General features: G+C 46.4%; 1 protein-coding gene across 1 annotated transcript in view; it reads right to left on the reverse strand.

Moving 5' to 3' along the window:
- Nucleotides 1-871: 871 nt before the first annotated feature.
- Nucleotides 872-12,963, reverse strand: part of PAH (phenylalanine hydroxylase) — a 70,925-nt gene continuing 58,833 nt past the window's right edge. Inside the window, exons 7-13 of the mRNA XM_029204655.1 lie at nucleotides 12,415-12,550; nucleotides 11,287-11,356; nucleotides 7,679-7,735; nucleotides 5,232-5,327; nucleotides 4,571-4,704; nucleotides 3,079-3,194; nucleotides 872-1,041 (exon numbers count right to left, since the gene is read on the reverse strand). Coding sequence (XP_029060488.1) covers nucleotides 998-1,041; nucleotides 3,079-3,194; nucleotides 4,571-4,704; nucleotides 5,232-5,327; nucleotides 7,679-7,735; nucleotides 11,287-11,356; nucleotides 12,415-12,550 — 653 coding nt within the window. The 3' untranslated portion in view covers nucleotides 872-997. The remainder of the gene's footprint in view (nucleotides 1,042-3,078; nucleotides 3,195-4,570; nucleotides 4,705-5,231; nucleotides 5,328-7,678; nucleotides 7,736-11,286; nucleotides 11,357-12,414; nucleotides 12,551-12,963) is intronic.

A 12,963-nucleotide genomic window follows, 5' to 3' on the forward strand; every position in this document is an offset into this window, starting at 1 on the left:
CTCCAAAAGCAGACTTGACAATCAACTGGAGAGTGACACTGCACGTTGCAGGAGTTAGATGGGGAGCTCTACTACCCTCCACAGTAGCATTTATGATTACAATAAAGCATACAGAAATATTTTGATTTTACACTTTGAACTTTAATATTTATAACTATTTTAATAGGCTCCTGAATTAAAGAAAATCTCCACAGGCAAAATAACAAAGCAGTAATTAGAATCATAGTTCCCTGAAATAGAAAATGATCTTTGCCACAGGAATAAAGACGCAGACATAGAGAATGGACTTGAGGACATGGGGAAGGGGAAGGGGAAGCTGGGACGAAGTGAGAGAGTGGCATGGACATATATACACTACCAAACGTAAAACAGATAGCTAGTGGGAAGCAGCTGCATAGCACAGGGAGATCAGCTCGGTGCTTTGTGACCACCTAGAGGGGTGGGATAGGGAGGGTGGGAGGGAGGCACCAGAGGGAGGGGATATGTGGATATAAGTATACGTATAGCTGATTCACTTTGTTATACAGCAGCAACTAGCACAACATTGTAAAGCAATTATACTCCAATAAAGGTGTTAATTCAATTCTGACAGACTTGTGTTTCACAACGAGTGATATATACTCCTTTAGGAATTCTCTAGAGCAAATAACAAAAGTATTTAGGAAGGTTGAATGAAGCAGGTCCTGAATTTTCATTAACTCTGATGAAATGTGACAGGTTATTGATTTTTAACTCAACCGAGAGTATGGGATTATCATCTCTAAATCAAAGATGACCCCAAAAGATCTACCATTATGCTTTTGGGTATGTATTAACATGCTGTCATTTCAGATTATTTTGATTTATTTGTTGACCCTCCATCTTGTTCTAGAAAGGATTCAAGGCTGTTATTTTGAATTAAGGTTTGCTTTTCAGACTTTTTCAGATGAAATGAAAGAAGTAGTTGGATTTCCATCAACAGATTCTCAAGTTGACAGATCAGGTTCAGTGCATGGCTTCACTTTAATTTCTGGAGGGCACTGCAAAGGATTCCAACTTCACCTACAAAGAAAAGCAAAGGAGCCACTCATACCATGAACAAACACCCTTCAAGTGTCCACAGTGTGTAAAACACTAGGGGATCAGTGGGGTGTGTGGATATACTAGGTACCACCGCAACCTTCAAGGAGCTGGCATCCTAGGATTTGGGTTGTCACAGGCGATTCCAAGTTGTAGGAGGCACTAGAGCTATTAATGTAATTAGTTTCCCTTTTCCATAGGCTGTTTCTCAGGGAAGGAGTTAATCATTTTCTCCCCGGGAAATCACTAGCTGTTCTGTTTCTCTTTTACATGACCAACCACAGATGCTTGCAAGGAGCTAAGCCACACAAACCCGCTGTGTCGGAATCACCTGGGGCCTTATTACAAATACAAACTCCTGAGTCATATCACGCATTCAGTGAATTTAGTCTGCGGATAGGACACAGGACTATTAATTTCTAACTAGCTCTCCAAATGATTTCTAGCTCTCCAAGTGATTCTAAGGAACACGAGGTTTGAGAAGGCATGGTCCAAGCAGGTAAGTCAGCCTAGATTGCCAGACCACTGGACTAAGGAGGGTACGATGGAGCTGCTTCCATTCATGACATGTTCTCACATGCCAAGAGGCCACAGGGACACAGACTCTTCACAGAAGTGGAAGGGGCCTTGGAGACACATCAGCCTCCCTCCTTCCTAGATCCTGAGGAAAGTACAGAGTGGTGATGGGGCCTTATATTAGGTCACACAGCTCTAAGGACCCTTCAGTTCCTAAATTTGCTGTTCTGTGATTTTAAAAATCACCTTATAAACAATAGTCTTTTGCTTCCTCGGGGGAAATGAGAGAGAGAGAGCAAACAGCTATGGCCTGACCCTTCCGTCTCATACCCCAGCCTCCGGAGCCCTTGGCTGGCCTCTTTGGTGAGCAGATCTGTTCCAGCCGAGCGTCCAAACGGTGTCTATGGGGGAGAATCAGCCTTGGGCTTTTTCAAGATGGCTGATTGCAGGGGGCCATACCTAAGGAGGAATGACTATAATGGGCTAGCTCTACGTCTTAGAAGTGGCCTCAAGCAACATAAGAGGGGTAGGAGAGGGATACTTCAAGCCCACCTGCCCTTTTGGCCTTCGTTAGCATTGTTTGAGATAGAAACCTCCACTTGGCCTAGAGCTCCTCCCTTTAGGCTTGATCCTTTGGTGGTTTTAGCCATTTATTCAATAGCTCTTGAGTACCTAATATGATTTTTAGGAACAGGGCTAACTGCTAGGGGTTTGACAGCAAATCTGACGTGGCCCTCTGCTCAGGTCTAGTTGGGGAGACAAGTAAACAATTACCAAATTATAAAAAAATGTAATGATAAATGCTCTGAGAGAGGGATCTGTGGGAATGCCAAGATGTAGGAGGGACACCCAAACCAGTCTTCCTATCAGAAGAGATATCTATGAACGATTAAAAGATGAACTGGGGTTGGGACCACTAAATGAGAGTGGTAAGGAGACTATTTTAAACAAGAACTGTATGAGCGAAGGCCAGGGCCCAGGGGAAAGCATGGTGGGTGTTGCTGGAAGGGAGTCTGAAGGCTAGAAAAAAATCGGGTGATGAACAAATAACACTGTGATTTTTTAAGAGCAACTATGATAACATCCTCATTATCCAGGAAGAGTAAGTCAATAGATGAGCTACTCTATGGTTGATAAAGTAGATAGAACCTATTCCTTAGGGGTTGGTATTCCAGGCAGAGCAAGATCCAGTGGACACTTAGAGAGAAAGGGGTGAAGATGCAAAGGAGAAAGAAGGATGTGGCAGCGACAAGCCAGAGTGGAAAAGTGGTGTGATGGTAGGAGGTGGGGTGAAATCTAGGAAGGTCAAAGGAGAAAGGACACGCAAGGCAATGCTGGCCTTTTTGCCAAGTTTTTCTCTTTCAGTAAATCAGTGGCTTCCCTGGAGATGCTTTTCTTCTTAATTAAAGATTTAATACATCTCTTATCGTTCCTATGGTGAAGGTAAGAAGACACAATCCTCTAGTTATAGGAGAATGGCCTCAAAGGGTGTAAATTACTTACTATTGATGGAGTCAGCCAAAATCGTAAGTTGCTGGGTATTGTCCAAGACCTCAATCCTCTGGGCGTATGGGTCATAACGAACTGAGAAGGGCCGTGGGATTATAGCAGCAAAGTTCCTGAAACCAAACCCATAGATCTAAGTGAAGGGTACCATTCGGGGAAAAATAATTTTAAAAGGTTTTTCCGTTGCATTTCACTTGGCTCTTGGTAGCACTGAAACCTCATTAGAACAGGGGCTTTAGAACCAGGCTGAGAAGTGAAATGGAACTTTAGTGAGGTCCTCTTGGGAAGCCAGTGCATTTGTGGGCTAGCATTTTGCCTTTGCTCACCTAAGCCCAGTGCATTGAAAGCTGACATGCCCAGCTTCACAGGATCCCAGAGGCTTATACGCCTCATGCTTTTTATCCATCACCGATAAGGTATAAAACAAGTGGTAAAAAATGGCATCATGGTTGTCCTGTGCTGGTAGACCCTCTGCCTGGCCTGCCTCCTGCTGGGAGCAGAGTGGCTCAAGCAGGTTGATGGCAAGGCCATCATCGCGGAGGGCTGAGAGTCTTAGAGCCCTGGTACCACTCCATCAGCCTCTTGCTGAACTGCCTCTGAGACTGGCACATTCGTTAATTCCTTACTGAGGGCCTACTATGTGTCAGGCGCTGTGCTAGGGTCAGGGAAAGAGCAGGAAACAGAGAAGACCAAAATCCCTATCCTCGTGGACCTTAAATCATACAAGAGTTTAGACATTAATAAGTGCTAAGGAGGGGGCTTCCCAGGTGGCGCAGTGGCCGATGCAGGGGACACGGGTTCGTGCCCCGGTCCGGGAGGATCCCACATGCCACGGAGCGGCTGGGCCCGTGAGCCATGGCTGCTGGGCCTGCACGTCCGGAGACTGTGCTCCTCAACGGGAGAGGCCAGAGCAGTGAGAGGCCCGTGTACTGCAAAAAAAAAAAGTGCTAAGGAGAAAAACAAACCACAGAAGGGGATAAGGAGTGCTGGCGGGAAAGGGCTGGGTCGTGACTGTAAATAAGCTGGTTAGAGAAAGACACACAGAGAAGGTTAAATGCCGGTGAAGATTGGAAGGAGGGGAGGGGACGAGTTATGCAAGTATCTGGGAGAATAAAGCGACAGGGACTTCCCCATGTTAGAAGACTTCTAGCGCTGCTCGGTGGGCGGACCTCTGTGGCCGCCCTGTACATAGGAGAGTTCAGGTGTGGACTGGGGGGCGGCAATGAGCAAGGATCGGCTGGCAGGCTTGTCTGCAGGGCTCGGCACAGTTCAGCCAATAAGCTATGAAATAGGGTCCCGCGAGGAAAGAACTTCTCTCAGCAGAGAGTGGAAAGAGACAAAGGTGGGGAGGCTGGGAGATAACGCGGTCTGATGCATGCCCTTGCTGTAGTCATTGGAGTCCACTCTCCAGGCCACCCACAGATCAGGGGCACTAGGGCAAATCAGGAGGGTCCCAAGAGCCGTTGACCCACCTTGGTCATCACCTCACCTCACTTTCTCCTTGGCATCATTAAAGCTCTCAGCCACGTAATACAGGGGCTGGAACTCTGTGATTGTGTACTGCTGGAGAGCCGTCTTCTCCAGTTCCAGAGGAAGGAGCTTCGGCTTGCCTGACAAGCAATACTGCAGGTCCCAGATGGAAAGTTTTCATGGTTAAATCAGGGCTGGTGTTCCCTGCCGCATCCCAGAGGCCATTGGTGCATCCCCTCCCATCCCATCCTGATTCCTTCCATACCCCAGCCCAAATGCAGTAAACTAAATTATTAGGCATATACTAGAAACCTTTATAGCTCGTCTAAAGCCAGCAGTCAAGATAGAAAGGAGTATTTTACCCCAACCATTTTCAAGTAAGGTGATCAATAGACAACGTGGGGGCCAACCACATTTTCCGGCATGTGTTTGCATATATCCCAATGTACAGTTCAACCTCGGGCTCAGGAGGCCCCTCTGCACTGGAGACTTGTGTACTACCTCTAACACCCACAGTCGTGACCAAATCATAGCCACTAAGAGATCAATCACTTGAGGAGAAGCCCCCAGGTTGAATTTCAAAGTGAATACAAATGGGTTTCAACAGCGCAAAGAGAAAAAGGATGGTCTGCTGCACCCACCGCTTTCAGATCCATCCTTGGTTTCTGTTAGGGTCATACCTGTAATTCACCAAAGGATGACAGGAGCCCAGCACCATATGCCTTTATGGAGTCTCCTTGCTTGCAGAGCCCAAACTCCACAGTAAACCAGTAAATCTGAAATGGAACGTCAAGTTGAGAGCATACCTCGAGGAAGGGAAAGGCCGCAGATGACCCAGGGCCAAGGACAGGACTGCCCAGCTGGGAGTTTGTGCAGGTCTGTTCTCTGAATCAGCATGACCTGGGGTCATGGTTTTGTGTCCTATGTCTTACCCTATCCAGTCACCTGTTGAATCAAGAGTTGGCTGAATGCAAGGTGTGATGGGACGCAGTGGAGGAGTACTGAGGAAGCCCCCAGAGGATACTCCCAGCAAGCAACTCTCTCTGCGACAGGAACTCCTCCACCCCTTTTGCCTTCTCCATGGCATCAACTAGAGTGAGATGCTCCCCTAAGTTGGTTGGAGTTACCAGACAATCCCATCAGGCTCCACGGGGGAGGTAGGGGATTCGGTCATGATAGAATCAGTGAGGGGGCATCTTATCATCTGTGTGGCTGAACCACACTGACTCCATTTTGTCAGCTCCATCTAAGCCTGCAGTCCTAACCCCTCCCCTTTCTGCAAGACTGAGCTTTAGCCTATTCACAGGGAATTCACCAGACAAGTTCCTCATCTACTTTTACCCTTGCCTGATATAAAAACTTCACCTGATATGAAAAATTTTGCTGACGCAGACGGTTAATGGCTCACGAGGAATAATGGTCATGAGACCCCCTGAGGGGATGAAAAAACCCTGGCTCCTGACGGAGCGGACATGCTTCTCCCTTAGTAGTCAGATTCTATCTTTAGTTTTGGTCCCTTTAAATCCCCCCTGTACCCTTCTCCTGTGGCAGAGTGAGGCTGCAAATGCCTTTGGGCTGTTGTCCTCCTGGCCCTGCCTGTGTGTAAGTTACACACAATAAACTTCATCATTGCATTTTATGGAGTTTCCTGCTTCCTTTTTTGGCCTCAAACTTCCTTCTCAGTTCGGAGGTTATTATTTAATATCCCCACCATCCAACAATCTGTGTTAAAACCCTGTCAGTCACTGCACTTATCCTCCCCAAAAACCAAATCCTTTTCTTTCAATAGCTCCCAGTGCAACGTGCCCTAGATAAATGGCCTGGGCAATAAGGTCCTGGAAGTCTGGCACCACCCTACTGAATAGAGCCAAGAGAAAGCCAAGGCCCAGTTAGTGCTAGAGATTGTCACAGTCTTGGAGAATTAGCTGTGGGTTTCTAGTTAAGTCCGTTGATTGCACTAGAGAATGCTAAACCTGCGAAGGCTGTCAGAACTTAGTCTGACCTCCGCACATACAGATGAGAAGTCTTTAGCCCAGAGAGGTCAAGCTACATGCATACAGTGGCACAGCATCTCAAGGGCAGAGCAAGGAGCCCAAGACTGTTTCCAGCTCAGTATATCAATAATAAGATTTTTTTTTTGAGAAGCTATGTTGGTAATGAGTACTTTTATCATTGTTACAGCAAGTAACATGATGCTCTGCATTTGAGTTTCTTTTTTTCTTACAAGTGAGAGATTGTATCAAGCTCTGCAGTTTTCTTTGAAAGTTGATTTTTGTATCACTACAGCATCTGGCAGTTAAAAACTCACATTCACACAAATTTAACTCTTCAGACCCTCAAGACGATCATGATATACTTTTGAGATGGGCAGAATATAAACGATTGTGTCTATTTTTAGAGATGAGGAAGCAAAAGCCACTTGCCCAGGGTCTCAGAGCAGCTGGTCAGTGAGAAAGGATCGGAGTTTTGGGCCTTCTGATAAACTGAATTCATAAACTTCTAAACTGATACATCTTCATGATATATTTGCATTCATCTGCCGTCCCTAATTCCATTATAAAGTTTTATTTCTCATCTTCCCAGCTGAGCACATTATAAGAAATGTGGCTTAGAGGCTGGGGAGGGATGCACGCAAGCTGGAAAGGGGTCTGTAGGAAGGAAAGCCCTGTGCAGAGTCTGTGCAGAGTCACTGCCTCCATGGCTTCAAAGGATGAGCCATCACATCCACTGGGGAAGGAAGTGTTCAGTTAGAAGGGGAAAGCCCACCCCTTTTTCTACCTGGTGTCTGAGAAAGGAAAGATCTTAATGCTGGCTCCAGTGTAAAGGTAGAGAGTAAATATTCCCTCTTCAAAGCTGTGAATCCAGCTTCCCACCCACTTAGGGGGGTTCTCAAGGACTATCATTATAGGCTGTTGGTGTTTTCAAGACACTGTTTAAAATTAAATGTCTACATACAGTTGATTTCACGATCAAACCATTAAGAAGTCAAAATGTGAAATGTCACTCGTGCAAACGTAACCCAGGGCATTCTGATTTTTTTCCGCAAATGACCTGGCTTTCAGGGAAGGAGCAAAGCTTCAAAGACCTGAGGCCCTGACACCATCCACCAGGAAGAGAGAGAACTTACTGTTGCGAGTTTCTCAATGTACTCGTCGGGGGCACCCAGAGAGGCGAGGCCAATTTCCTGTAATTGTGGAGAAACAAAGTCACTGGCATGGCTGGGGTCTGCCTATCTTCAACCTTTACCCTCGGGTCCGACCTCGTACTTAACCACAGGAAAGGGATGGGTGGCTAGATGCCTTCAGAAGGGCCCAGATAGACTCTCATTGTTCTGTCAAATCTTCCTTGACCACATTTCATAAAATCACAGATCTCTAGAATGGGGGAAGCCTTTATCCATCACTTGGTCCTTTGTATTCACTTTGCAAAAGAGAAAACGGAGGCACAGAGAAGGGAGACGACCTGCTCAAGGTCACGCGATAAGTGGCATCTGAAGTTTCATGTCCTGATTATTATTCCATAGTTCAAGTGGAACATTCCTGGAGCACTAGATGAGACTTAATCATGTACCCTGAAGACACCACAGGAGACTTGCAGAGAAGTGCTTGACATCTGTCCAGGTATATACATAGCTGGATAGTCTGAGATGTCACGGACCACCTCTCATCACAGCTCCAAATCCAGGATCCCCTAGTGGTCTCTGTCTCTTTCACAGCATTTGCTCCAGCCTACCTTGTATCAGACATACCGTATATATACAAATATATATGCTTCTTTCCTACTATATGAATTTATTTATTCCAAAAATATTTATCAAATGCCTTCTGTGTGGCAGGCAGTGTACCAAATGATAAAGATCCTTGACCTTGTAAATAGTGTCTAAGTGGATAGCGAAAGACAGAAATAATAAGCTTATACATAGGTATGTTACAAGGTGGTAAGTTCTTTGGAAAGAAGAAACAAAAGGAGGAAGGGACAAGGGGGGACCCGGAGTACCAGGAAAGCGGGGGTGGGGTGGGGAGGCTGGGATTTTAAATAAGCTTCCAGGGTAAGCACCATTGGGAAGGCGATATCTGAGCAAAGACTTGATGGAAGAGAGATTGATGGCATTGCTGATATTTGAGGGAAGAGAATTGTGCAGGCCAAGTGTACAGCCCGTGGAAAAGCTCGTGAAGGAGGGGCAATGCCGGTTGGTTCAAACAACGGGGAAGGACCACTGTGGCTAGAGCAGAGTAAGGGTTAGGGGTGGCAGGTGACAGCAAAGAGGGATCTGCAGCTCAATCATGTAGGAATTCCTTGGCTGTTTTAGGGTTTAGGATTCTCCTCTCTACAACACGGGGAGCCAAGGCAGGGTTTTGAACAGAAGGGTGGCAAGATCTGATTTGTGCCATCAAAGATTCACTCTGACTGCTGTGTGAGAGTTGACTGTAGGGGGTCAAGTGTAGAGGCATAAAGACGGGTTAGGAGGCTACTGCAGTCACCAGCATGAGAAGCGATAGGGCTGAGATGAAATTGGTAGCAGTGGACGTGATGGGCAATGGTCAGATTCTACACATTTTGGAGGTAAAAGACAGAATTTTATGCAAGATTGATTGTGGGGTATGTCCGAGAGGAGTCAATAATGCTTTCGGTTTGAGCGACTGGAAGGATGGAGTTGCCATGAGCTAATACAGGGAGAGCCGTGAGTGAAGAAGGTTTGAGTGGCAAGATCAGGAGTTCCACTTTGGACAGGATGAATAGAGGTGTCCGTCGGACATCCAAGCAGAGATATTGAGTAGATGGTTGGATATGTAAGTCTCAGTTTTGGGACTGAAGTCTGGGCTAGATGTATAAATGTGTTCATCGTCAGAGTGGAGATGGTACTTAAAGCCATGAGATTGGATGGTGCTTAAAGCAGACAGAGAGAAGGACCAAGGACTGGGCCCACTTGGAAGCAAGAGGCTACATGGTCTTCATCTCTGTATCCCTCCCTGGCCAAGCCCATTACATGCAAAGAAAATGCTGTCTGATTTAGAGTAAATCAAATTCAGACACTGACTTAGCCTGGCTCCACTCTCCTGCCCCTTCCCCATCTGTGTTCCATCCACCCAGCTCAGACATGCCACGGTCCTGAATCGAACAGAAGTCATAGACAAATGCAAGGTTGAAAGAGTGCCCTGTTCTCATAGTCACCATTCTTTGTGAGCCCAGATCTTGCCTAAAACAAGGGGCCCAAAGTGCTTCATCCCCACTCCATCCTGCACTCCAGTGTCCTGCTTTTAGATCACAAAGGAATATGCTCAGGGAACTCAAAATGACTCCCTGCCTTGGAACTGTCCAGGTCAAAGTTGGAACCGTGAACACTCATGACCCAGTAGCTTCTGTCTGCTGACTCAGGTAATTGTCCTGTCTTCTGTGGGGAGTCCCCAAAATGGAACCGGCTTGGGGAGAATGGCCACTTGGCCTCTGACTGGGCAGAATAACCTCTGGTGATGAGAATTAAAAGTTCCTATTCCCCGAGGAAAAAACTGATCTTCCTTTGGCCGTGTTAACAAATCCTGGTTTGAAAGCTATCCCAAGCAATCAATGACATCTTAGAAGCAGGAACCACACTTCTGAAAGTCAGCTGGTCGGCAAATAGCCTCGGTCCCATGGTGAGGCTTTCACAGTTAAAGTTCACCTAATCTCTAAACACTCCCACTTCTAAAAGTCCAACAATCTCTGAACTTCACAATCCCCCCAAACCCACAAAAAAGCAATCATTGTCTTTGTTTAGAGAGGCAGTGTCTAACAAGTGCAGTTTTCCCTTGGTTAGCAAGCAGTTAATTCTGCTTTCTGTTTGTTAGTTTGTTTCAGCTACTCAGTGGTAGCCTCTTCATTCAAGAGTGAAAATAGTTATTTCTTTCTGCTGAGGGGAAATGCTTGTGAAATTCACACACACGTGGCCCAGCCTTTGCTCATGGGTCATTCCATTTGATCCTCATTCTTCCTTGTGAGGAAGAAAACTGTCAGGGAGGGCTTTTATTGATGCACGTCTCTGTGACCCAGGCACAGGGTGGCCTGGCAACGTGCCCCCCCGGCAGCACCATTCAACTCTCCCATGATCGCAGTTACCCAGTCATGGTTTAGGGCTGCCTCTCAGTGCCAGGAGAGACTTACTAGGATCCTTTCACTCATCCAAAAAGCATTTTCGAGCCTGCTCACCACTGTGCTAGATGAATCAAAGCCTAGCCTGCTGCTTTGATGATGGTGACGAGGCAACTGGCTCTTTATTTTTTGTCAGCTATGAGTCAGGCTATTGGCATTGGATTCTTGTCAAATGCCATCTTACTTAATGAAAGCATATACAAAACTGACTGCCTGACAGGGGAGAAAGTGGCAAAGGCCCTAAAGAGGACGGGAAAAAAAAATGCCCGGAGAACTTGGAAGATGGTAAGGTTACTTCTGCATGGAGATCAGGGAGGTTTTCACGGATGAAAAGGCTCTTAAACTACACCCGGTAGGACAAGTGAGATTAGCTAAGTCAATAACACACAATTCAGAGGATGACTGAGCCACCAATTCCATGCTGTGGTCCCTGGGATTGGCAATTGGCCAGCTCCATGGGACCACATACCCATCTGTGATGGGATCACAGAACTGTACCTGGTTTCTACCCTTGCAGAGGACATGAAGGCCCCTCCATGGATTCAATTTACCTTGAGCAGTCCAGGTCTCACCCCTGTAAGTAGAAGGCTAGAGAGATCAGTTCCTCACCTGCGAAAACTGGGCAAAGCTGCGATCTGAAAACAAGGGTACATGTCCCAACAGCTCATGGCAGATGTCACTGAAAAACAGAAAGCACAGAGCTTGGAGGGGAGGAGGGTTATAAGCCATGACAGACTCAGTCTCTCTACGTGAGGAATGGGCGGAAGAAAGGAAGCAACTCATTCAGTCTTACAAACTCATTCCTAAGAATAAGTGGTGTGTAAAGCTTGCTATCAGTTGAGACAAGGTACAAGAGAAAAGGGAGAAGGGGAAAGAAAAGTAAGGGACAGGGCAGGGCACGGCAGCCAGGCGGTCTTTGGTGTACGCCCAGTGGGATGCAGAACAAAAGAGGCAATATTCCTATGAGCATCCTCCCATACGCCTGCGCGAGCTGTGGATCACAAACACTTCCCATCCCAAGTCTTCTCGTTGGTATTGACATCCCTGGGCAGATACAATATGCTCAGTTAGTTATTCCTCATGGGAACTAAATAATAATAGTAATAATAATGACAGAGTCCTCTCTTATTCTGGAGAGGGCAGCCGTTGGTCAGAGAAGAAAACAACATTTATTTAACACTTTCGGCACCAGGTTTATTAGGAACAGGTCTTTTCTGGTTTACAGTAATGAACTTTGCAGGCTGGGAAAGATCATTTGGGGCATCCTGCTGACTTTTCATATCAATTGCTTAAGTTCTATCTGACTAAGAAGATGGCTAAAAGCATGGCGGCTAGTCATTCATTACCTCCAGCCAAGACACAATCTAGGCAAAGAGAGATTAGAATCATCTAGGTGTGATTCAGAAATGAGGAGGTGTTGAGACAGCCTGGCCGTCACTTGTTCCTGTTCCCCTTGGGCACTTCACAGCTCTGACTTCTACCGTCTCTTTGGAATTTGAATGTGAGCTCTCATTCTCTCATTCGGAGGAGATCTGAACCTTTGAGTCACAAGATACCTAAATTTCCAATCAGTACAATCTATTCCGACAGAGAAAATCCCCAGAAGAGATGAGTTTCCCTTGTCGTACTGTTGTCATCCAGGCAACTGGTCCCATGGACCAGCCCACAGTGTGCCCGGAGCAGGGAGAGATGGCACTCACTGTGGCTGGCAACTGATAGCAGAAGGACGATACTCACGGTTCAGGCGTATACATGGGCTTGGACCCATGTCTGATGTACTGAGTGCAGTGGAAGACTCGAAAGGCCAGGCCACCCAAGAAATCCCGAGAGGAAAGCAGGCCAGCCACAGGTCGGAGGCGGAAACCAGTACAAGCTGGGAAGCAAAGGAGAAAGAAAACTGAAAGCCCATCACAGGGAACCAAAAGGGCCTAAAGACCTTTAGGGGGGGAACAAGTACACTCAACTGTCCAGGAGCATGGGTGTCGATGCCAAGCAGACTTGGCTTCAAATCTATGCCCCAGTACTTTCTAGCTGGGTGATTTGAGTCAAGGAGTTTCACTTCTCTGAGCCTCAGTTTTCTCATCTGCAAAATGGGGGTAGATACTTCTTAGGGTTAGTCTGAGAATCAGAAGAGCTAATAAATATAAAATACTTAGAGCCTAGCACATTGGAAACATCCAATAAATTTAGCTTTCATTATTGTTTGTTAGGGTGGAATGCTTATCCCCTACTTCTCATGTTTCCAGAGTGGGGAGGGAATTTTCACTCTACTTCCCAAGACGGAAG

The sequence above is a fragment of the Monodon monoceros genome, unplaced genomic scaffold (genome assembly GCF_005190385.1).
Source record: "Monodon monoceros isolate NGI ecotype Baffin Bay Population unplaced genomic scaffold, NGI_Narwhal_1 Super_Scaffold_6, whole genome shotgun sequence".
Classification (NCBI taxonomy): Eukaryota; Metazoa; Chordata; class Mammalia; order Artiodactyla; family Monodontidae; genus Monodon; species Monodon monoceros.